The 26,240-nt window shown below is 49.7% G+C and overlaps 2 protein-coding genes across 3 annotated transcripts in view; one reads left to right on the forward strand and one right to left on the reverse strand.

Annotated features, from left to right (window-relative positions):
• The window catches only part of LOC143802731 (uncharacterized), a 19,631-nt gene extending 14,406 nt beyond the window's left edge, over window positions 1-5,225 (reverse strand). The window contains exon 1 of the mRNA XM_077281352.1: window positions 5,153-5,225. The gene's annotated coding sequence lies outside the window, so the exon portion shown is untranslated. The remainder of the gene's footprint in view (window positions 1-5,152) is intronic.
• Window positions 5,203-26,240, forward strand: LOC143802688 (uncharacterized). 2 transcript variants are annotated; one of them, XM_077281348.1, is made up of 7 exons: window positions 5,203-5,315; window positions 15,843-15,921; window positions 19,942-20,118; window positions 20,202-20,325; window positions 20,406-20,473; window positions 20,664-21,000; window positions 22,698-26,240. In XM_077281348.1, the coding sequence occupies exons 2-7, from the start codon at window positions 15,844-15,846 to the stop codon at window positions 24,539-24,541; spliced, it is 2,628 nt and encodes an 875-aa protein (XP_077137463.1). In that variant the 5' UTR covers window positions 5,203-5,315; window position 15,843; the 3' UTR covers window positions 24,542-26,240. The 2 variants fall into 2 exon arrangements, with proteins under 2 accessions (XP_077137463.1, XP_077137462.1); XM_077281347.1 differs by lacking the exon at window positions 5,203-5,315 and having other exon boundaries at window positions 15,448-15,921.

Genomic DNA, 26,240 nt, shown 5'->3' on the forward strand with positions numbered 1-26,240 from the left:
GGTGATACCTAGATGTACGGAACGGGACTGCTGCAGCCGATCACTGATCATGGGGGTGATACCTAGATGTACGGAACGGGACTGCTGCAGCCGATCACTGATCATGGGGGTGATACCTAGATGTACGGAACGGGACTGCTGCAGCCGATCACTGATCATGGGGGTGATACCTAGATGTACGGAACGGGACTGCTGCAGCCGATCACTGATCATGGAGGTGATACCTAGATGTACGGAACGGGACTGCTGCAGCCGATCACTGATCATGGGGGTGATACCTAGATGTACGGAACAGGACTGCTGCAGCCGATCACTGATCATGGGGGTGATACCTAGATGTACGGAAGAGGACTGCTGCAGCCGATCACTGATCATGGGGGTGATACCTAGATGTACGGAAGAGGACTGCTGCAGCCGATCACTGATCATGGGGGTGATACCTAGATGTACGGAAGAGGACTGCTGCAGCCGATCACTGATCATGGGGGTGATACCTAGATGTACGAAAGAGGACTGCTGCAGCCGATCACTGATCATGGGGGTGATACCTAGATGTACGGAAGAGGACTGCTGCAGCCGATCACTGATCATGGGGGTGATACCTAGATGTACGGAACAGGACTGCTGCAGCCGATCACTGATCATGGGGGTGATACCTAGATGTACGGAACAGGACTGCTGCAGCCGATCACTGATCATGGGGGTGATACCTAGATGTACGGAACAGGACTGCTGCAGCCGATCACTGATCATGGGGGTGATACCTAGATGTACGGAACAGGACTGCTGCAGCCGATCACTGATCATGGGGGTGATACCTAGATGTACGGAACAGGACTGCTGCAGCCGATCACTGATCATGGGGGTGATACCTAGATGTACGGAACAGGACTGCTGCAGCCGATCGCTGATCATGGGGGTGATACCTAGATGTACGGAACAGGACTGCTGCAGCCGATCGCTGATCATGGGGGTGATACCTAGATGTACGGAAAAGGACTGCTGCAGCCGATCGCTGATCATGGGGGTGATACCTAGATGTACGGAACAGGACTGCTGCAGCCGATCACTGATCATGGCGGTGATACCTAGATGTATGGAACAGGACTGCTGCAGCCGATCACTGATCATGGGGGTGACACCTAGATGTACGGAACAGGACTGCTGCAGCCGATCACTGATCATGGGGGTGATACCTAGATGTACGGAACAGGACTGCTGCAGCCGATCACTGATCATGGGGGTGATACCTAGATGTACGGAACAGGACTGCTGCAGCCGATCACTGATCATGGGGGTGATACCTACATGTACAGCACAGGACTGCTGCAGCCAATCACTGATCATGGGGGTGATATCTACATGTACGGCACAGGACCGCTGCAGCTGATCACTGATCATGGGGGTGATACCTACATTTACAGCACAGGACTGCTGCAGCCGATCTCTGATCATGGGGACAATACCTACATGTACAGCACAGGACTGCTGCAGCCGATCTCTGATCATGGGGGTGATACCTACATGTACAGCACAGGACTGCTGCAGCCGATCACTGATCATGGGGACAATACCTACATGTATGGCACGGGAACGCTGCAGGACTGCAGCTGATCACTGATCATAGGGGTGATACCTACATATACAGCACAGGAACGCTGCAGCCAATCACTGATCATGGGTGTGATACCTACATGTACGGCAGAGGACTGCTGCAGCCGATCACTGATCATGGGGGTGATACCTAGATGTACGGAACAGGACTGCTGCAGCCGATCACTGATCATGGGGGTGATACCTAGATGTACGGAACAGGACTGCTGCAGCCGATCACTGTTCATGGGGGTGATACCTAGATGTACGGAACAGGACTGCTGCAGCCGATCACTGATCATGGGGGTGATACCTAGATGTACGGAACAGGACTGCTGCAGCCGATCACTGATCATGGGGGTGATACCTAGATGTACGGCACAGGACTGCTGCAGCCGATCACTCATCATGGGGGTGATACCTAGATGTACGGAACAGGACTGCTGCAGCCAATCACTGATCATGGGGGTGATACCTAGATGTACGGAACAGGACTGCTGCAGCCGATCACTGATCATGGAGGTGATACCTAGATGTACGGAACAGGACTGCTGCAGCCGATCACTGATCATGGGGGTGATACCTAGATGTACGGAACAGGACTGCTGCAGCCGATCACTGATCATGGGGGTGATACCTAGATGTACGGAACAGGACTGCTGCAGCCGATCACTGATCATGAGGGTGATACCTAGATGTACGGAACAGGACTGCTGCAGCCGATCACTGATCATGGGGGTGATACCTAGATGTACGGAACAGGACTGCTGCAGCCGATCACTGATCATGGGGGTGATACCTAGATGTACGGAACAGGACTGCTGCAGCCGATCACTGATCATGGGGGTGATACCTAGATGTACGGAACAGGACTGCTGCAGCCGATCACTGATCATGGGGGTGATACCTAGATGTACGGAAGAGGACTGCTGCAGCCGATCACTGATCATGGGGGTGATACCTAGATGTACGGAACAGGACTGCTGCAGCCGATCACTGATCATGGGGGTGATACCTAGATGTACGGAACAGGACTGCTGCAGCCGATCACTGATCATGGGGGTGATACCTAGATGTACGGAACAGGACTGCTGCAGCCGATCACTGATCATGGGGGTGATACCTAGATGTACGGAACAGGACTGCTGCAGCCGATCACTGATCATGGCGGTGATACCTAGATGTACGGAACAGGACTGCTGCAGCCGATCACTGATCATGGCGGTGATTCCTAGATGTACGGAACAGGACTGCTGCAGCCGATCACTGATCATGGCGGTGATTCCTAGATGTACGGCACAGGACTGCTGCAGCCGATCACTGATCATGGGGGTGATACCTAGATGTACGGCACAGGACTGCTGCAGCCGATCACTGATCATGGGGGTGATACCTAGATGTACGGCACAGGACTGCAGCAGCCGATCACTGATCATGGGGGTGATACCTAGATGTACAGCACAGGACTGCTGCAGCCGATCACTGATCATGAGGGTGATACCTAGATGTACGGCACAGGACTGCTGCAGCCGATCACTGATCATGGGGGTGATACCTAGATGTACGGAACAGGACTGCTGCAGCCGATCACTGATCATGGGGGTGATACCTAGATGTACGGAACAGGACTGCTGCAGCCGATCACTGATCATGGGGGTGATACCTAGATGTACGGCACAGGACTGCTGCAGCCGATCACTGATCATGAGGGTGATACCTAGATGTACGGAACAGGACTGCTGCAGCCGATCACTGATCATGGGGGTGATACCTAGATGTACGGCACAGGACTGCTGCAGCCGATCACTGATCATGGGGGTGATACCTAGATGTACGGAACAGGACTGCTGCAGCCGATCACTGATCATGGGGGTGATACCTAGATGTACGGAACAGGACTGCTGCAGCCGATCACTGATCATGGGGGTGATACCTAGATGTACGGAACAGGACTGCTGCAGCCGATCACTGATCATGGGGGTGATACCTAGATGTACGGCACAGGACTGCTGCAGCCGATCACTGATCATGAGGGTGATACCTAGATGTACGGAACAGGACTGCTGCAGCCGATCACTGATCATGGGGGTGATACCTAGATGTACGGCACAGGACTGCTGCAGCCGATCACTGATCATGAGGGTGATACCTAGATGTACGGAACAGGACTGCTGCAGCCGATCACTGATCATGGGGGTGATACCTAGATGTACGGCACAGGACTGCTGCAGCCGATCACTGATCATGGGGGTGATACCTAGATGTACGGCACAGGACTGCTGCAGCCGATCACTGATCATGAGGGTGATACCTAGATGTACGGAACAGGACTGCTGCAGCCGATCACTGATCATGGGGGTGATACCTAGATGTACGGCACAGGACTGCTGCAGCCGATCACTGATCATGAGGGTGATACCTAGATGTACGGAACAGGACTGCTGCAGCCGATCACTGATCATGGGGGTGATACCTAGATGTACGGAACAGGACTGCTGCAGCCGATCACTGATCATGGGGGTGATACCTAGATGTACGGAACAGGACTGCTGCAGCCGATCACTGATCATGGGGGTGATACCTAGATGTACGGCACAGGACTGCTGCAGCCGATCACTGATCATGAGGGTGATACCTAGATGTACGGAACAGGACTGCTGCAGCCGATCACTGATCATGGGGGTGATACCTAGATGTACGGCACAGGACTGCTGCAGCCGATCACTGATCATGGGGGTGATACCTAGATGTACGGCACAGGACTGCTGCAGCCGATCACTGATCATGGGGGTGATACCTAGATGTACGGCACAGGACTGCTGCAGCCGATCACTGATCATGAGGGTGATACCTAGATGTACGGAACAGGACTGCTGCAGCCGATCACTGATCATGGGGGTGATACCTAGATGTACGGAACAGGACTGCTGCAGCCGATCACTGATCATGAGGGTGATACCTAGATGTACGGAACAGGACTGCTGCAGCCGATCACTGATCATGGGGGTGATACCTAGATGTACGGCACAGGACTGCTGCAGCCGATCACTGATCATGGCGGTGATACCTAGATGTACGGAACAGGACTGCTGCAGCCGATCACTGATCATGGGGGTGATACCTAGATGTACGGAACAGGACTGCTGCAGCCGATCACTGATCATGAGGGTGATACCTAGATGTACGGAACAGGACTGCTGCAGCCGATCACTGATCATGGGGGTGATACCTAGATGTACGGAACAGGACTGCTGCAGCCGATCACTGATCATGAGGGTGATACCTAGATGTACGGAACAGGACTGCTGCAGCCGATCACTGATCATGGGGGTGATACCTAGATGTACGGCACAGGACTGCTGCAGCCGATCACTGATCATGGCGGTGATACCTAGATGTACGGAACAGGACTGCTGCAGCCGATCACTGATCATGGGGGTGATACCTAGATGTACGGAACAGGACTGCTGCAGCCGATCACTCATCATGGGGGTGATACCTAGATGTACGGAACAGGACTGCTGCAGCAGGTTAATAACCCCGAGAACACAGCACATACCTCCACCTGCAGAGCGGTCAGGACCTGTGTGACGTCACCGTCATGTGACCAGTCACATGGGGAGGAGTCACATGATCAGGGGCGGAGCTCCAGGGGTGTCAGTGTCTGGCGCAGACTCTGCAGAGGTCCCTCTGGCCACTTGGATTTAGCCTCTTCCGTGGAGGTATGTGTGCGCTCCTCCGTGTGGTCTGTCCCGTGTGCGCTCCCCCGTGGTCAGGATTCCGTGTGACCGGTTGCTGTGGTAATGATGGCGGCTTGTCCTTCGGTCCAGCCCATAAATCTCCCTCTCTGTGACTGGATTGTGGTGACAGAGCAGTGAATCCCCCTCCGGCACTGATGCCCCCGAGGCTCCTCCAGCGATGAAGTCTCATAACTACTATTGTCTGCAGCAGTCATGTGCTGTACGTACTGGCATCACCTCCCTGGCCAGTGATTGTCTGCAGCAGTCATGTGCTGTACATACTGGCATCACCTCCTCTGCCACTGATTGTCTGCAGCAGTCATGTGCCGTACGTACTGGCATCACCTCCTCTGCCAGTGATTGTCTGCAGCAGTCATGTGCTGTACGTACATACTGGCATCACCTCCCTGGCCAGTGATTGTCTGCAGCAGTCGTGCTGTACGTACTGGCATCACCTCCCTGGCCAGTGATTGTCAGCAGCAGTCATGTGTCGTACGTACTGGCATCACCTCCTCTGCCAGAGATTGTCTGCAGCAGTCATGTGCTGTACGTACATACTGGCATCACCTCCCTGGCCAGTGATTGTCTGCAGCAGTCATGTGCTGTACATACTTGCATCACCTCCTCTGCCAGTGATTGTCTGCAGCAGTCATGTGCTGTACATACTGGCATCACCTCCTCTGCCAGTGATTGTCTGCAGCAGTCATGTGCTGTACATACTGGCATCACCTCCTCTGCCAGTGATTGTCTGCAGCAGTCATGTGCTGTACGTACTGGCATCACCTCCCTGGCCAGTGATTGTCTGCAGCAGTCATGTGTCGTACGTACTGGCATCACCTCCTCTGCCAGTGATTGTCTGCAGCAGTCATGTGCTGTACGTACATACTGGCATCACCTCCCTGGCCACTGATTGTCTGCAGCAGTCATGTGTGGTACATACTGACATCATGTCCTCTGCCAGTGATTGTCTGCAGCAGTCATGTGCCATACGTACTGGCATCACCCTCCTGGCCAGTGAATGTCATGTGTGATACATACTGGCATCACCTCCTCTGCCAGTGATTGGCTGCAGCAGTCATGTGCTGTGCTTACTGGCATCACCTCCTCTGCCAGTGATTGTCTGCAGCAGTCATGTGCCATATGTACTGGCATCACCTCCCTGGCCAGTGATTGTCTGCAGCAGTCGTGCTGTACGTACTGGCATCACCTCCCTGGCCAGTGATTGTCAGCAGCAGTCATGTGTCGTACGTACTGGCATCACCTCCTCTGCCAGAGATTGTCTGCAGCAGTCATGTGTGGTACATATTGACATCATGTCCTCTGCCAGTGATTGTCTGCAGCAGTCATGTGCCATATGTACTGGCATCACTTCCCTGGCCAGTGATTGTCTGCAGCAGTCATGTGCTGTACGTACTGGCATCACCTCCCTGGCCAGTGATTGTCTGCAGCAGTCATGTGCCGTACGTACTGGCATCACCTCCCTGGCCAGTGACTGTGTGCAGCAGTCATGTATTGTTCAAGGCATCACCTCCTCTGTTAGAGATTGGCTGCAGCAGTCATGTGTCGTACGTACTGGCATCACCTCCCTGGCCAGTGATTGTCTGCAGCAGTCATGCGCCATACGTACCGGCATCACCTCCTCTCCCAATGATTGTCTGCAGCAGTCATGTGCTGTACGTACTGGCATCACCTCCCTGGCCAGTGATTGTCAGCAGCAGTCATGTGCCATACGTACTGGCATCACCTCCTCTGCCAGTGATTGTCTGCAGCAGTCATGTGCCGTACGTACATACTGGCATCACCTCCCTGGCCAGTGATTGTCTGCAGCAGTCATGTGCCGTACATACTGGCATCACCTCCCTGGCCAGTGATTGTCTGCAGCAGTCATGTGCCATACGTACTGGCATCACCTCCTCTGCCAGTGATTGTCTGCAGCAGTCATGTGCCGTACGTACTGGCATCACCTTCCTGGCCAGTGATTGTCTGCAGCAGTCATGTGCCGTACGTACTGGCATCACCTCCTCTGCCAGTGATTGTCTGCAGCAGTCATGTGCTGCACGTACGTACTGGCATCACCTCCCTGGCCAGTGATTGTCTGCAGCAGTCATGTGCCGTACGTACTGGAATCACCTCCTCTGCCAGTGATTGTCTGCAGCAGTCATGTGCCGTACGTACTGGCATCACCTTCCTGGCCAGTGATTGTCTGCAGCAGTCATGTGCCGTACGTACTGGCATCACCTCTTCTGCCAGTGATTGTCTGCAGCAGTCATGTGCCGTACATACTGGCATCACCTTCTCTGCCAGTGATTGTCTGCAGCAGTCATCTGCCGTACATACTGGCATCATTTCCTCTGCCAGTGATTGTCTGCAGCAGTCATGTGCCGTACGTACTGGCATCACCTCCCTGGCCAGTGATTGTCTGCAGCAGTCATGTGCCGTACGTACTGGCATCACCTCCTCTGGCAGTGATTGTCTGCAGCAGTCATGTGCCGTACGTACTGGCATCACCTTCCTGGCCAGTGATTGTCTGCAGCAGTCATGTGCCGTACGTACTGGCATAACCTCCCTGGCCAGTGATTGTCAGCAGCAGTCATGTGCCATACATACTGGCATCACCTCCTCTGCCAGTGATTGTCTGCAGCAGTCATTTGCTGTACGTACGTACTGGCATCACCTCCCTGGCCAGTGATTGTCTGCAGCAGTCATGTGCCGTACGTACTGGCATCACCTCCTCTTTCAATGATTGTCTGCAGCAGTCATGTGCTGTACGTACTGGCATCACCTCTGCCAGTGATTGTCTGCAGCAGTCATGTGCCGTACGTACTGGCATCACCTCCTCTCCCAATGATTGTCTGCAGCAGTCATGTGCTGTACATACTGGCATCACCTCCCTGGCCAGTGATTGACAGCAGCAGTCATGTGCCGTACATTCTGGCATCACCTCCCTGGCCAGTGATTGTCAGCAGCAGTCATGTGCCGTACGTACTGGCATCACCTCCCTGGCCAGTGATTGTCAGCAGCAGTCATGTGCCGTACATACTGGCATCACCACCCTGGCCAGTGATTGTCTGCAGCAGTCATGTGCCGTACGTACTGCCATCACCTCCTCTGCCAGTGATTGTCTGCAGCAGTCATGTGCCGTACATACTGGCATCCCCTCCCTGGCCAGTGATTCTCTGCAGCAGTCATGTGCCGTACGTACTGCCATCACCTCCTCTGCCAGTGATTGTCTGCAGCAGTCATGTGCTGTACGTACGTACTGGCATCACCTCCTCTTTCAATGATTGTCTGCAGCAGTCATGTGCTGTACATACTGGCATCACCTCCTCTCCCAATGATTGTCTGCAGCAGTCATGTGCTGTACATACTGGCATCACCTCCCTGGCCAGTGATTGTCAGCAGCAGTCATGTGCCGTACATTCTGGCATCACCTCCCTGGCCAGTGATTGTCAGCAGCAGTCATGTGCCGTACGTACTGGCATCACCTCCTCTGCCAGTGATTGTCTGCAGCAGTCATGTGCTGTACATACGTACTGGCATCACCTCCCTGGCCAGTGATTGTCAGCAGCAGTCATGTGCCGTACATACTGGCATCATTTCCTCTGCCAGTGATTGTCTGCAGCAGTCATGTGCCGTACGTACTGGCATCACCTTCGTGGCCAGGGAATGTCTGCAGCAGTCATGTGCCGTACGTACTGGCATCACCTCCCTGGCCAGGGAATGTCTGCAGCAGTCATGTGCTGTACGTACGTACTGGCATCACCTCCCTGGCCAGTGATTGTCTGCAGCAGTCATGTGCCGTACGTACTGGCATCACCTCCTCTGCCAGTGATTGGCTGCAGCAGTCATGTGCTGTGCTTACTGGCATCATCTCCTCTGCCAGTGATTGTCTGCAGTCATGTGCGGTACATACTGGCATCACCTCCTCTGCCAGTGATTGGCTGCAGCAGTCATGTGCCATATGTACTGGCATCACCTCTCTGGCCAGTGATTGTCTGCAGCAGTCATGTGCCGTACGTACTGGCATCACCTCCCTGGCCAGGGAATGTCTGCAGCAGTCATGTGCCGTAGATACTGGCATCACCTCCTCTGCCAGTGATTGTCTGCAGCAGTCATGTGCTGTACGTACGTACTGGCATCACCTCCCTGGCCAGTGATTGTCTGCAGCAGTCATGTGCCGTACGTACTGGCATCACCTCCTCTTTCAATGATTGTCTGCAGCAGTCATGTGCTGTACGTACTGGCATCACCTCTGCCAGTGATTGTCTGCAGCAGTCATGTGCCGTACGTACTGGCATCACCTCCTCTCCCAATGATTGTCTGCAGCAGTCATGTGCTGTACATACTGGCATCACCTCCCTGGCCAGTGATTGTCAGCAGCAGTCATGTGCCGTACATTCTGGCATCACCTCCCTGGCCAGTGATTGTCAGCAGCAGTCATGTGCCGTACGTACTGGCATCACCTCCCTGGCCAGTGATTGTCAGCAGCAGTCATGTGCCGTACGTACTGGCATCACCTCCTCTGCCAGTGATTGTCTGCAGCAGTCATGTGCCGTACATACTGGCATCACCTCCTCTGCCAGTGATTGTCTGCAGCAGTCATGTGCTGTACGTACGTACTGGCATCACCTCCCTGGCCAGTGATTGTCTGCAGCAGTCATGTGTGGTACATACTGACATCATGTCCTCTGCCAGTGATTGTCTGCAGCAGTCATGTGCCATACGTACTGGCATCACCCTCCTGGCCAGTGAATGTCATGTGTGATACATACTGGCATCACCTCCTCTGCCAGTGATTGTCTGCAGCAGTCATGTGCCATATGTACTGGCATCACCTCCCTGGCCAGTGATTGTCTGCAGCAGTCATGTGCTGTACGTACTGGCATCACCTCCCTGGCCAGTGATTGTCAGCAGCAGTCATGTGTCGTACGTACTGGCATCACCTCCTCTGCCAGTGATTGTCTGCAGCAGTCATGTGCTGTACGTACATACTGGCATCACCTCCCTGGCCAGTGACTGTGTGCAGCAGTCATGTATTGTTCAAGGCATCACCTCCTCTGTTAGAGATTGGCTGCAGCAGTCATGTGTCGTACGTACTGGCATCACCTCCCTGGCCAGTGATTGTCTGCAGCAGTCATGCGCCATACGTACCGGCATCACCTCCTCTCCCAATGATTGTCTGCAGCAGTCATGTGCTGTACGTACTGGCATCACCTCCTCTGCCAGTAATTGTCTGCAGCAGTCATGTGCCGTACGTACTGGCATCACCTTCCTGGCCAGTGATTGTCTGCAGCAGTTATGTGCCGTACGTACTGGCATCACCTCCCTGGCCAGTGATTGTCTGCAGCAGTCATGTGCCGTACGTACTGGCATCACCTCCTCTGCCAGTGATTGTCTGCAGCAGTCATGTGCTGTACGTACATACTGGCATCACCTCCCTGGCCAGTGATTGTCTGCAGCAGTCATGTGCCATACATACTGGCATCACCTCCTCTGCCAGTGATTGTCTGCAGCAGTCATGTGCCGTACGTACTGGCATCACCTTCCTGGCCAGTGATTGTCTGCTGCAGTCATGTGCCGTACGTACTGGCTTTACCTCCCTGGCCCGTGATTGTCATCAGCAGTCATGTGCCGCACGTACTGGCATCACCTCCTCTGCCAGTGATTGTCTGCAGCAGTCATGTGCTGTGCTGTACGTACATACTGGCATCACCTCCCTGGCCAGTGATTGTCTGCAGCTGTCATGTGCCGTACGTACTGCCATCACCTCCTCTGCCAGTGATTGTCTGCAGCAGTCATCTGCCGTACGTACTGGCATCACCTCCTCTGGCAGTGATTGTCTGCAGCAGTCATGTGCTGTACGTACTGGCATCACCTCCCTGGCCAGTGATTGTCTGCAGCAGTCATGTGCTGTACGTACTGGCATCACCTCCCTGGCCAGTGATTGTCAGCAGCAGTCATTTGCCATACATACTGGCATCACCTCCTCTGCCAGTGATTGTCTGCAGCAGTCATGTGCTGTACGTACGTACTGGCATCACCTCCCTGGCCAGTGATTGTCTGCAGCAGTCATGTGCCGTACGTACTGGCATCACCTCCTCTCCCAATGATTGTCTGCAGCAGTCATGTGCTGTACATACTGGCATCACCTCCCTGGCCAGTGATTGTCAGCAGCAGTCATGTGCCGTACATTCTGGCATCACCTCCCTGGCCAGTGATTGTCAGCAGCAGTCATGTGCCGTACGTACTGGCATCACCTCTCTGGCCAGTGATTGTCAGCAGCAGTCATGTGCCGTACGTACTGGCATCACCTCCTCTGCCAGTGATTGTCTGCAGCAGTCATGTGCCGTACATACTGGCATCACCTCCTCTGCCAGTGATTGTCTGCAGCAGTCATGTGCTGTACGTACGTACTGGCATCACCTCCCTGGCCAGTGATTGTCAGCAGCAGTCATGTGCCGTACGTACTGGCATCACCTCTTCTGCCAGTGATTGTCTGCAGCAGTCATGTGCCGTACATACTGGCATCACCTCCTCTGCAGTGATTGTCTGCAGCAGTCATGTGCTGTACGTACATACTGGCATCACCTCCCTGGCCAGTGATTGTCTGCAGCAGTCATGTGCCGTACGTACTGCCATCACCTCCTCTGCCAGTGATTGTCTGCAGCAGTCATCTGCCGTACATACTGGCATCATTTCCTCTGCCAGTGATTGTCTGCAGCAGTCATGTGCCGTACGTACTGGCATCACCTTCCTGGCCAGGGAATGTCTGCAGCAGTCATGTGCCGTACGTACTGGTATCACCTCCCTGGCCAGTGATTGTCTGCAGCAGTCATGTGCCGTACGTACTGGCATCACCTCCTCTTTCAATGATTGTCTGCAGCAGTCATGTGCTGTACGTACATACTGGCATCACCTCCCTGGCCAGTGATTGTCTGCAGCAGTCATGTGCCGTACGTACTGGCATCACCTCCGCTCCCAATGATTGTCTGCAGCATTCATGTGCTGTACATACTGGCATCACCTCCCTGGTCAGTGATTGTCAGCAGCAGTCATGTGCCGTACGTACTGGCATCACCTCCCTGGCCAGTGATTGTCAGCAGCAGTCATGTGCCGTACATTCTGGCATCACCTCCCTGGCCAGTGATTGTCAGCAGCAGTCATGTGCCGTACATACTGCCATCACCTCCTCTGCCAGTGATTGTCTGCAGCAGTCATGTGCCGTACATAGTGGCATCACCTCCTCTCCCAATGATTGTCTGCAGCAGTCATCTGCCGTACATACTGGCATCATTTCCTCTGCCAGTGATTGTCTGCAGCAGTCATGTGCCGTACGTACTGGCATCACCTTCCTGGCCAGGGAATGTCTGCAGTCATGTGCCGTACGTACTGGCATCACCTCCCTGGCCAGGGAATGTCTGCAGCAGTCATGTGCCGTACGTACTGGCATCACCTCCTCTGCCAGTGATTGTCTGCAGCAGTCATGTGCTGTACGTACGTACTGGCATCACCTCCCTGGCCAGTGATTGTCTGCAGCAGTCATGTGCCGTACATACTGGCATCACCTCCTCTGCCAGTGATTGGCTGCAGCAGTCATGTGCTGTGCTTACTGGCATCATCTCCTCTGCCAGTGATTGTCTGCAGTCATGTGTGGTACATACTGGCATCACCTCCTCTGCCAGTGATTGTCTGCAGCAGTCATGTGCCGTACATACTGGCATCACCTCCCTGGCCAGTGATTGTCAGCAGCAGTCATGTGCCGTAGATACTGGCATCACCTCCTCTGCCAGTGATTGTCTGCAGCAGTCATGTGCTGTACGTACGTACTGGCATCACCTCCCTGGCCAGTGATTGTCTGCAGCAGTCATGTGCCGTACGTACTGGCATCACCTCCTCTTTCAATGATTGTCTGCAGCAGTCATGTGCTGTACGTACTGGCATCACCTCTGCCAGTGATTGTCTGCAGCAGTCATGTGCCGTACGTACTGGCATCACCTCCTCTCCCAATGATTGTCTGCAGCAGTCATGTGCTGTACATACTGGCATCACCTCCCTGGCCAGTGATTGTCAGCAGCAGTCATGTGCCATACATACTGGCATCACCTCCTCTGCCAGTGATTGTCTGCAGCAGTCATGTGCTGTACGTACGTACTGGCATCACCTCCCTGGCCAGTGATTGTCTGCAGCAGTCATGTGCCGTACGTACTGGCATCCCCTCCCTGGCCAGTGATTGTCTGCAGCAGTCATGTGCCATACGTACTGGCATCCCCTCCCTGGCCAGTGATTGTCTGCAGCAGTCATGTGCCATACGTACTGGCAACACCTCCCTGGCCAGTGATTGTCTGCAGCAGTCATGTGCCGTACGTACTGGCATCCCCTCCCTGGCCAGTGATTGTCTGCAGCAGTCATGTGCCGTAAGTACTGGCATCACCTTCCTGACAAGTGAATTGCTGCAGCAGTCATGTATTGTACAAGGCATCACCTCCTCTGCCAGTGATTGGCTGCAGCAGTCATGTAATGATTGCTCTGACCTCGCGCATGGCGGCGTTGTCTTGCACCCTTTGTAACTGGACAATTTCCCCTTTTTTCAGCATCACGGTTCTGTCGACAGTCGCATGTGGCTCATTTATTGTTGGATGATTTGCAGTTTTGGACGACACTAGAGTTCAGCGAATTTGCTCAAATTTTTCCAAAAATTGGAATTTTCCCAAATCCCAAATTTTTTCTGGGATTCTCTTCTTGTGAATTCAGCAGAATAGTAACAGCTATTGGTGGAACAACAAAACCTCGTCACTCGCCTGTCCTGCCGCGGCATGTACATGCCTCCGGTATTCCATGCGTGACATCACCTTGTGTGCACCAGAAGGAGCAGCATGGAGAACCGGACTGTGGCGGAACCTCTGCCCAAACCAGGCGGTTCAGAGAAAACAAAGAGCCGACTGGGGACCATAGGGAGAGACGTGACTAGTCCGCCTCCGCTGAAGATCCCTGTGTGAAAGGAGCGGAGTCCGATCATTCTCACTGGTCCTATTGGGAGCGTTGAAGATCAGCTGATCGCTGCAATCTATGGCGCTCCCATTAACGACAGTGTATAGTACCAATAGTGATCTCCTATGTAGCATAGCTATATACTGCACGGGGGCTGGTGAGCGCTGAAATAGATGCCTCACTAGGATAGCAGCACTTTAAATGCCGCAATCAGAGATTCACAGTGGCATTTAAGTGGTGAAAAAGGACCTGTCACTCTTAAAAAAAAAATGTCAGTGTTCTTGTAAAAATCCCCAAGCTGCGACGCAGCAGAAAACGGAAAAGAACGGCAGAATCAGGGGGATTCTGCCGTTCTTTTCCGTTTTCTGCTGCGTCGCTCCATTGCAGAGATATTCACAATTGGTTCAACTGTAGCGCAGCATGTGAAATCTCTGCTTGTAGTGCAATTGGCCGGTTCTTCATTGCACTTTTACCCCTCCCTCACAGATGCTGCCACTGGGCGGAAGAGATGAAAGCGCCCCCTCCAGAGAAGATGTGGAAGAAACGCCCAGTGGGACAACAAGCAGAGATTTCACATGCTTGCGTTCCAGGAGCACATGTGAAAATGTGAATCTCTCTGCATTGGAGTGATGCAGTGCAAAACAAAAAACAGTGTGGTGAGTGGGGGGATCGGTGCAGACACAGTATGAGAAGAGAAGGGGGAATGTATAGGAATGATGGGTGCGGACATAGTATGGGGAGTGAAGGGAGGGGATGGGTGCAGACACAGTATAGTGAGTTGGGGGGATGCATGCCAACACAGTATGATGAGTGGGGGCGGGTGCGGACATAATAGGAGCAAGGGGAGAATGTATGCGGACACAGTATGATGAGTGGGGGGATGGGTGCGGACACACTATGGGGAGTGAAGGGAGGGGATGGGTGCAGACACTGTATAGTGAAGTGGGGGATGTGTACCGACACAGTATGGTGAGTGGGGGGATGGGCGCAGACACAGTATGGTGAGTGGGGGTGGGTACAGACACAGTATGAGGAGCGAGGGGGGAATGTATGTGGATACAGTATGGGGAGTGAGGGAAGAGATGAGTGCAAACACAGTATGGTGAGTGGGGGGATGGGTGCAGACACAGTATGGTGAGTGGGGGGATGGGTGCAGACACAGTATGGTGAGTGGGGGAATGGCTGCATACACAGTAAGAGAAGTGAGGGGGGAATGTATGCCGACACAGTATGAATTGTCTGTGCCATGAGCAAATCCCAAAGCAATCATTTAGTAATAAGGTCTAACACCTGGCAGATCGCAGTGTAAAAGGCCAAATCAATACTGAAAATAAGGATGTTATGGTGATAGAATGGAATCAAACCTTGAAATGGTCTCTCCCCAATACATCCATCATCCCAGAGAGAACAGAACATCTACACTGACAACTATTCCAATGTTTCCTCACATTATCTCTAGTAAAGAATATTCATTTGGGATTTTGTGTCATTTTTACATTTTCTCAAATTATTTCCATTCAGGATGAAGAGGGCCAAGACCAAGATGGCGGAGAAGATATTAAACCTCACCCTGGAGATAATCTTCCATCTTACCGGAGAGGTGAGAGGTTCTGATGTCATCACATGACCTCATTATCTATGGGAATAACGGGATATGACCGGAGAGGTGAGAGGCTCTGATGTCATCACATAATAATAATAATAATAATCTTTATTTATATAGCGCCAACATATTCCGCAGCGCTTTACAGTTTAACAGTTTCAAACACAACAGTCATAGGTAACAATGTTAACAATACAGTAATAAAGCAAAATAAGACAAAATAAGCCGCCCCTGCTCGTGAGAGCTTACAATCTACAATGAGGTGGGGAGATACAAAGCACAGGTGTGTATTTACAATGATGTATTTAAAATGATGGTCCAGCCATCTTCAGGGGGTGGGGGGTAGATGGAGATAGTGAATGGGCTACACACACAAACATAAAATGACTTTTATTAGGGAACGTGATAGGCCGCTCTGAACAAATGTGTTTTGAGGGAGCGCCTAAAACTATGCAAATTGTGGATGGTCCTAATATCTTGGGGCAGAGCATTCCAGAGGATTGGCGCAGCACGGGAGAAGTCTTGGAGTCGGGAGTGGGAGGTACGGATTAGTGCAGAGGTTAGTAGAAAGTCGTTTGCAGAGCGCAGTGGTCGGCTAGGCCGATAGAGAGAAGTGAGGGAGGAGATGTAAGGGGGTGCCGCACTGTGCAGAGCTTTGTGGGTGAGAACAAGTACTTTGAATTGTATCCTGTAATGAATGGGCAGCCAGTGTAACGACTGGCGAAGAGCGGACACGTCCGAGTAACGATTAGCCAGATGGACGACCCTGGCTGCTGCATTAAGGATAGACTGGAGAGGGGAAAGTCGCGTGAGGGGGAGGCCAATTAATAGAGCATTGCAGTAGTCCAGGCGGGAGTGGATCAGGGCGACAGTGAGGGTTTTTGTTGTTTACATGGTGAGAAAAGGGCGGATTCTAGAGATGTTCTATAGGTGTAAGCGGCACGAGCGGGCAAGATATTGTATGTGGGAGGTGAAGGAGAGATCGGAGTCAAACATAACACCCAGACAGCGCGCCTGCTGCCGTGGTGTTATTATGGTGCCACCCACGGAGAGGGAAATGTCAGATTTAGAGAGGTTAGTAGATGGCGGGAGCAGAAGAAGTTCAGTTTTGGAGAGGTTGAGTTTCAGATAGAGAGCGGACATGATGTCGGAGACTGCAGACAGACAGTCAGTGGCGTTCTGTAGTACAGCGGGGGTAAGGTCAGGGGATGACGTGTATAGTTGTGTCATCAGCATAAAGATGATACTGAAAGCCAAATCTGCTGATCATCTGTCCAATTGGAGCTGTGTAGAGGGAGAAGAGAAGGGGGCCAAGGACTGAGCCCTGAGGTACCCCGACAGTGAGAGGAAGAGGAGATGAAGTGGAGCCGGAGAACAGAACACTGAAGGAGCGGTCAGAAAGATAGGAAGAGAACCAGGAGAGAGCAGTGTCCTTAATGCCTAGTGACTGGAGCCTAGAGAGTAGGAGAGGGTGGTCAACAGTGTCGAAAGCTGCAGAAAGGTCGAGAAGAATGAGCAGAGAGTGGTCACCGTTTTGCTGTCAGAAGGTAATTGGTCACTTTGTGCAGTTTGAGTCGAATGTAGGGGGCGGAAACCGGACTGTGAAGGGTCTAAGAGGGAGTGAGTGGAGAGGTAACGGGTAAGGCGGGAGTAGATCAGGCGCTCCAAGAGTTTAGAGATGAAGGGGAGATTGGAGACCGGTCTGTAGTTATTTGGTGCAGGATGGGTCGAGAGCGGGTTTCTTTAGTAATGGAGTAATGATAGTGCTTGAAGGAGGAGAGGAAAATGCCAGAGGAGAGGGAGAGATTAAAGATTGTAGTTAGGTGAGTTGTGACGACCGGAGAGAGAGACTGGAGGAGGTGTGAGGGAATGGGGTGGGTGGGCATGTAGTCGGACGAGAAGAGGAGAGGAGCCTGGAGACTTCTTCTTCTGTGATGGGATCGAATGTGGAGAGTGAGCCAGGGGAAATGCAGGGAGGGATGGGAGTCACTGAACTTTGTGATTGGGAGCGGATTTCCTGACAAATAATGTCTATTTTCTCTATAAAGTGGGAGGCCAGGTCATCAGCACAAATGTCTGTGATAGGGGCTTGTGCTTTTGGCCTGAGGAGGGAGTGGAAGGTGTCAAAAAGTTTCTTGGGGTTGTTGGATAGTGAGGAGATCAGGGTGGTGAAGTAGGTCTGTTTGGCGAGGTGAAGGGCAGAGTTATAGGTCCTTAACATAAATTTGAAGTGTATGAAGTCTTCTGGTGTGCATGTTTTCCTCCATAAGCGTTCAGCACACCTAGAACATCGCTGGAGAAATCTTGTTTGTGATGTGAGCCAGGGCTGTTTCACTCTGTGTTTGAAGGTTCTGAGGGAGAGGGGAGCTACTTGGTCTAGGGTGCTTCTAAGAGTGTCATTGTAGTGATGTACAGCCAGATCAGGACAGGAAAAAGAAAAGATTGGGGACAATGATGAGTGTAAGGAGTCTGAAAGTGTATGAGGGTTAATGGCTTGTAGATTTCTGAATGTGTGGTAGGTAGGAGAGTGCTGGGGTGGGCGAGGATTTGTGAGCGTGAAGGCGAGAATGTTGTGGTCAGAGAGGGTAAGCGGTGAGTTATCTAGGTAGATTGAGCACAGCCGGACAAAGACCAGGTCAAGGGTGTTACCGTCCTTGTGTGTCTCAGAGGTTGAGAGCTGTGAGAGGCCGAGAGAAGTGGTTAGTGATAGAAGCTGGGATGCAGATGTGGACGTGGGGCTGTTTATGGGGATGTTGAAGTCTCTGAGGATAAGGGTCGGTAGTTCTGAGGACATGAAGTGCAGCAGCCCGGCAGAAAAATGGTCCAGGAAGTGGGTGGGTGAGCCTGGGGGCCGGTATATAACCACTATTCTGAGGGAGAGGGGACGGAAGAGCCTGATGGTGTGGACCTCAAAAGAAGGGAATGAGAGTGATGGAGCTGGGGGGATGACCTGGAAGGTGCATTGTGGGGAGAGAAGTATGCCGACTCCACCACCATGTCTGTTTCTAGGTCTCGGGGAATGGGAGAATTGTAAGCCACCATGGGAAATGGCAGCAGGAGAGACCGTGTCAGAATCCTGAATCCAGGTTTCCGTGAGGGCCAACAGATTCAGAGAGTTTTTCAGAAAGTAGTTGTGTAGGAAAGGAAGCTTGTTGCATACAGACCGTGGATTCCAAAGAGCACAATTAAAAGAAGGAGATGAAGGAGTGCAAGTAATATTATTAAGGTTTCTATGTGAGGTAGGGTAGAGGTTGAGGTTGGTGGATGGTGGACCAGGGTTGGGGGATATGTCCCCTGAAATCAGTAGGAGTAGGAAGATAAAAAGCAAGTAGTTTTTGGAATTGTATGAAGTTTTTTTATGCAGTGTGTTTGGGCAAGATGGATTGAGGTTTTTCAAAAAGGTGAGAAGTGCATGGGAGCTGTACATGGGAGAGGGAAGGAGTGATGAGGTGATGTATATGAGTCGTGATGGAGGGGGGATTGGGCGGTGAATGTGGATTGCAAGGGAGCATAGGAGGATAAGAATAAAGCACATGGATAGAATGGAGAACAGAGTGTGGGTTACCTGACTCCTGCCCTGACTAACTGCCATGGAATAACTGCTGTATCACGACGCTTAGCTCCGTGACGCTTTGCTTCCGTGATGCGTGCACCCCTAAGGATGGTTCTAAATTTATAGTCCAGACTGCTGGGTCAGAAGAGATGGATTATGGGACCAGGGTGGGGATAATTTGGCAGCTGGGGCCAGCACCCCAGGGGGTGGTTAAATGATCAAACACATTGTGGCTGGCAACATGCTATAACACCTTCCCCCTGATAGTATCTAGAGTGGCCACAGTCATGGATATCACATGACCTCATTATCTATGGGAATAACAGGGGATATGACCGGAGAGGTGAGAGGCTCTGATGTCATCACATGACCTCATTATCTATGGGAATAACAGGGGATATGACTGGAGAGGTGATGGACTCTGGAGATGTCTGTAGTGATATTATTAATGTCTCCACACTCAGGATTACACAGTAGTGAAGACCTCCAGTGATCGCTGTCAGGCCCCTGTGTCTGCAGGACGGGGAGGAACCCTGAGCCCAATCCCGGAGCCTCCACCTCACCCCCGGATACATGAGGACATCAATGACCAGAAGATCCTAGAACTCACCAACAAGATGATTGAGCTCCTGACTGGAGAGGTGACACTGCTGGGAATGCTGGGACATTATACAGGACAGCACTGGAGGATTCTGGGTGATGACGGTATCATTGTGTGTGTCAGGTTCCTATAAGGTGTCAGGATGTCACCATCTATTTCTCCATGGAGGAGTGGGAGTATCTAGAAGGACACAAGGATCGGTACCAGGAGGTGATGATGGAGGAGCACCGGCCCCGCACATCACCAGGTAATAGACAGGACTAAATACACACGGCCTATAATTCTCTGTATGTAATAATGATGTCAGTCCTGTCTGTGTCTCCTCAGTTCTCTCCAGTAAGAGGACAACCCCAGAGAGATGTCCCGCTCCTCCTCCTCCTCCACAGGACCATCAGGTAGGTGGAGATCTCCCTATGATGTGTAGACGGCTGTGACGTCCTTGTGTTCAGTCTTGTTTTCTCCTCCAGAATTATATGTTTTATACTTGTGTAATGAGAGCGGTGGAGACGGCAGGATCACAGCTGACCACAGACGTCACATGTCCGGATCTTCTCATCGGGGACTTTTACAATATTTGTTTTGCAGGTTTTGGATCCGGATAAAGATCTGAACAATATTAATGGTCCAGAGAGAAATGTGAGGGGCGATCAGCGGTGTAAAGAGGAGACCCCTAATGTGAGGAGCGACCAGCGGTGTAAAGAGGAGACCCCTAATGTGAGGGGCGATCAGCGGTGTAAAGAAGAGACCCCTAATGTGAGGGGCGACCAGCGGTGTAAAGAGGAGACCCCTAATGTGAGGGGCGATCAGTGGTGTAAAGAGGAGACCCCTAATGTGAGGAGCGACCAGCGGTGTAAAGAGGAGACCCCTAATGTGAGGGGCGATCAGCGGCGTAAAGAGGAGACCCCCACAGATGACTCCCCAGGTGAGTGGTGACTGCGGAATATGAAGAGATGTCACAGATTCCTCTCAATCTTTTATACTATACTGCATGTAGTTTGGGCTATAATCCATTTTTACAATTGGATTGGGTTTTATTAGACGTTTTCACTGTCTGTTCCTGGCTGCCAAATGATTTTAATGAGAATCCATCAGTGAGCTTGTTGTGAAGTTTCATGTGGCCTCTTTAATCAGCTGCGAGGAGATCAGAAAAAGAGAGATAAAACAGTTACAAACTCCCAATCAGAATGAGTTCACTGATGGATTCTCAGTAAAATCCTTCTGTAGACAAAATTTTCAGAAAAAAAAGTATCAGGCGTATTGAATTTTAACATGCCCAATCCTTTATTATTCCAAAAGATAGTCTCCCCATTAAAATAAACATACATGCTTGTCTGTGGCAAATATGGTTGTATGCAGGGCATCGGGAGAAATAGCTGAGCGTTCGACCAACAATTATTAAAAGTAAAGTCAACTTTAGTCAACATTGATTCGCTCATTAAGTTTGTTGTTTGTTTTTTTTTTTGTACAAAACTAAGGATGCTATAAAGGATGTAAAATATTCGGTATTGATTTGCAGGTCTTTTTATGATTCCCCACTGAGCATTTTACTAGCAGAGAACGGCTATGGGCGTTCTGCAAAATGTACCTATGGAGATGTAAACCTGTTAGCCACCTTTTTGGGGGGTTTCAAGAATGGGAGAAAGCTGCAATACCCAGCAATGCCGCTACTAAATGTACGATGTGCTGGTGTATGGGGCATTGTATCCAATAAAGATCAGTCAAGAGGAGCCAAAAAGATGTGCAGGAACCAGGTCCAGTGGTCATGTTAGTATTCTGTTGCCAATGGAATGGGGCCCTGTGAAACATCCTACATCCACGGCTCTTCTGTTGATTAGCCAGCCTGGCGTGACATCAAGCACCCAAGCCTGGTAAGTCAGAAGAGGAGCCGGGATGCTGGTAGGTAGTTGATGGTTGACAGGGTTCCTGTCCAGCGGCCACTGATGTCTTCAGTGTCACGCTGCAGCTATGCAGGTAACTGCAACTTCCACTAGATGGCAATAGAGTGGAAGGATAGTAACAAGTCTGCAAGGGCAGACCTGCAGTGCTGCAGCGAAACTACCACCAGGTGGCAGCATAATAGTCAAACAAGCCGAGCCAAAACCTAGACCATCATGCAGTACAAAGGGAAAAAGCAAGCACAGAGTCAGTGGAGAGCCAAAGGATCAATGCCAGACAAAAGGCAGAAGTACCAGGGACCAGAGGCAAAGTCAAGCCAGAGTTAAACACCGGGAAATCCAAAAGCAATCAGGAAACACTAAGACAGGACGGGCAGGGAAGGAGGAATAGACACGGACAAGGTCAGAAAGCGCAGCAGGACCAATCAGGGTACTACCGGAGTCAGATACTCACGCCGTAGGCAGAAAATATAACTGACATGGCCTGCAGGACGCAGCATTAAGAAATAGCAGACCTGAACCAAAAACGAGGCCAGGCAAAGTAAATGCTTGACATGATCAGCCCGGGAAAATGGCAGACAGGACTCAAAACCCGGATTGGATCAGGAAAATCAGTATTAATATCCTGGAAAAATACTTTAGTAACTCCTGTAAAATATATGGGATTCAATGTAAATTTAATAAGATTATGTAAGAATAATAAAATTGCTTTTTTCTTTGGCAGATGATTGCACCAGGAGCTCAGAGGGACATCTACTATCTTTAGATTCTAAAGCAGATAATTGTGGTATCATACATTGTACAAATGAAGAGCATGCCATTATCCCAGATATACCCTCAGACATTCACATCCAAGATTTGTCATCTGCTCCATTTAAACAAGTCCTTTCTCCTGGTTCACCGCAGAATGTTGAGCAAAACCAAAGTCACACAAAGCATTTTCAACGTCGAAGAGTTCGCACAAGGTTGAAGACGTTTTCATGTTCCGAATGTGGGAAATGTTTGTACCAGAAATCTGATCTTGTTAGACATCAAAGAATCCACACAGGGGAGAAGCCGTATTCATGTTCAGAATGTGGAAAATGTTTTGCTTGGCAATCAATTCTTGTTAGCCATGAAAAAATTCATACAGGGGAGAAGCCGTTTTCGTGTTCAGAATGCGACAAATGTTTTTTGCAGAAATCGGATCTTGTCAGACATCGGAGAATTCATTCTGGAGAGAAGCCCTTTTCATGCTCAGAATGTGGAAAATGTTTTACTCAGAAATCAAGTTTTGTTAACCATCAAAAATCTCACACAGAAGAGAAGCCATACCCGTGCTCGGAATGTGGAAATGGTTTTACTCGAAAGTCAAGTCTTCTTGCGCATCAGAAGACTCACACAGGAGAGAAACCATTTCCATGTTCAGAATGTGGTAAATGTTATTCTCATAAATCAGTTCTTGTTAAACATCAGAGAATTCATACTGGAGAGAAGCCATATTCATGCTGTGAATGTGGCAATAGTTTTACCCAAAGATCAAGTCTTGTTAAACATCAGAAAACTCACACAGGAGAGAAACCTTATTCATGTTTAGAATGTGGGAAGTGTTATTCTCAGAAATCAATTCTTGATAAACATCAGAGAATTCACACAGGGGAAAAACCATTTTCATGCTTAGAATGTGGCAATAGTTTTACCCGAAGATCAAGTCTTGTTGAACATCAGAAAACTCACACAGGAGAGAAACCTTACTCATGTTTAGAATGTGGAAAATGTTTTTCTCAGAAATCAATTCTTGTTAAACACAACAGAATTCATTCAAAGGAGAAGCCATATTCATGTTCAGTATGTGGCAAATCTTTTATCCAGAAATCACATCTAGTTGAACATCAAAAAATTCACTCAGAAGAGAAGAAATTGTCATGCCCTGATGGTGGGACATATTTTTCTCAGCAGTCAGATTTTTCTAAACTTAAGAGAATTTACAAAGGAGAGAAGCTATTTGCGTGTCCAGAATGTGGAAAACGTTATAAGTTTAAATCAAGTCTTATAGCACATCTGAGAATTCATACAGGGGATAAGCCATTTTCATGTCCAGATTGTGGGAAATGTTTTACTTGGCAATCTAATCTTGCTGACCATCAAAAAACTCACACAGGGGAGAAACTGTTTTCATGTTCTGAATGTGGGAAACATTATAGTAGTAAATCAAATCTTGTTACACATCAAAAAATCCACACAGGAGAGAAGCCGTATTCGTGTTCAGAATGTGGAAAATGTTTTACTCAGAAAATAAATCTTATGAATCATCAAAAAACTCACAAAGGGATGAAACCTTTTTTATGTTTAAAATGTGGGAAATATTATAATGCTAAATCAGATCTTATTGAGCATCGAAGAACTCACTTAAAGGAGAAGCTATTTCCATGTTCTGTATGTGGAAAATGTTTTATCCAGAAATCAGATCTTGTGAGACATCAAAGAATTCACACAGGGGAGAAGCCGTATTCATGTTCTCTATGTGGAAAGTGTTTTAACCAAAAGTCAGTTTTAATTGCACATCAAAGAATTCACGTAGGGAGATAGTTATTTATTTATTTTTATTGAGAAACAGTGTAAGAAATAAATATAAGTGTTACTTGGAAAGTAATTTCCCATATCATATAAGATAAATAAATGGTTAAGATATGTGGGATATTGTCAATAAAAGTCATATATCCAAAAAGGAAAAATAATCCAGATCAGACATCGATATCAGCCTCGTGCATAGAATGTTTTTCATTATTATATAACTGAATCTTAAAACGTGTCACCAATCCATAATGTACTTTTCCTGAAATCTTCCATGCTTATACATTGGTTGTCCTTGTGAGGGTACAATATTTCCTCAGAACCAGGGGAGATGAGGGAGTGATGGTCGGCATATTTTGTGTAGATTTCTGTGCAGAATTATTATTATTTAACGGCCTTTGGCCTTTCAAGCCATGACGATTTCATGGATGAATGATCTATAGGATCAGTGAGATTGGATGGCGACATCTGTGATTGACAATTTTCACGTCTTGTCACAGATTCTCTGAGATTTTGGTCTGGACTGTGTCTGGGCCCTTCACATGTAAATATTCTTTTCCCTCCATTGTAGCTCTGGCAGGATGTTTAGTAGTGATGATCGAGCACTAAAATGCTCAAGTGCTCCGTACTCAAATCGAGCAGGTCAGATGCTCAGACGGGTTCGACTCTAGTACTGAGTATAATGGAAGTCAATGAGAGAAGAGTATTTTTCCAGAAGACCCTAACAGGAGGAGTGGGGGGGATGGCAAGAGAATCACTGAAATGGATAGAAAGAGGATGGGGAAGATGTCTGGACACATCTCTGACTCCCAGGTCACTGCTGGAAACAATGTTGTCAGAGTATTACTCCACTTTTAGAGTACGTTCCCATGATCAATGTCTTCTCAAGTCTTCACGCAGTTGAAATTCCGCATGAATCCCGCACCTCAGGTCACTTGCGTTTTTATATGTGATTTTGACGCGTGCATTTTTGTGTCTCTTTGATATTCTATTACATGTGCAAAGATATAGAATAGAAAGCTTCTCCACTGAAATCACACCAAGGCAGTATGCCAAGCTCCACTGTTTCCTATCTCACTCCCATTCAAATCTGCTCTTCTGTAGAGAGCTACGCACAAAAGTAACCATTTAGGGATCTGCTCTTAATAGTTATTTACATCTGGTGATAATGCACCAAGCTGGCAGGAAGCCGTGAACCACACATCATGGGCTCACGAGCCACATGTGGCTCCCAAGCTACAGGTTGGGGACCCCTGCACTAGAGGAACATGGATGACATTCTTATCGCCAGATACCAAACTCTGTTGCTGAGGCCATTCAGTTTTCACCCAATGCTCTGCTGTAGCTCTACTGTCCTAATAGCACAGAAAACAAGGGTGTTATCATAATAAATGGGAATTATGCATGTTCAAAGAAAACAAAGATATTCTCACATTTATTGGGAGACTAAATGAAAGCTAAATTTACCTTAGTGAACCGTATAAACCGGCACTTTTCATACACCACTTATATTTATCATGGAATTCATGAAAATGGGCTATATACCTATAGCGGAAAAACGTGATGTGATAGAGAAATTATAAGATCAGATTTGAATTCAGCACCCTCAAATTAGTCTAAAACTGTTCTTAAAGTCCATGCCAGAAATTTTTTTTTTTTTTTTTGTAGACCAGTGTAATTAATAGGTAGAAAGATGGATAATAGAAGATAGATA

This window comes from Ranitomeya variabilis, chromosome 1, assembly GCF_051348905.1.
Source record: "Ranitomeya variabilis isolate aRanVar5 chromosome 1, aRanVar5.hap1, whole genome shotgun sequence".
Taxonomy (NCBI): domain Eukaryota; kingdom Metazoa; phylum Chordata; class Amphibia; order Anura; family Dendrobatidae; genus Ranitomeya; species Ranitomeya variabilis.

Coding starts and splice junctions, on each gene's coding strand:
- LOC143802688 (XM_077281348.1), top strand. CDS start 15,844: ATGAAGAGGGCCAAGACCAAGATGGCGGAGAAGATATTAAACCTCACC. Junction 20,326..20,405: donor CCGGCCCCGCACATCACCAG/GTAATAGACAGG, acceptor GTGTCTCCTCAG/TTCTCTCCAGTAAGAGGACA. Junction 21,001..22,697: donor CCCCACAGATGACTCCCCAG/GTGAGTGGTGAC, acceptor TTTCTTTGGCAG/ATGATTGCACCAGGAGCTCA.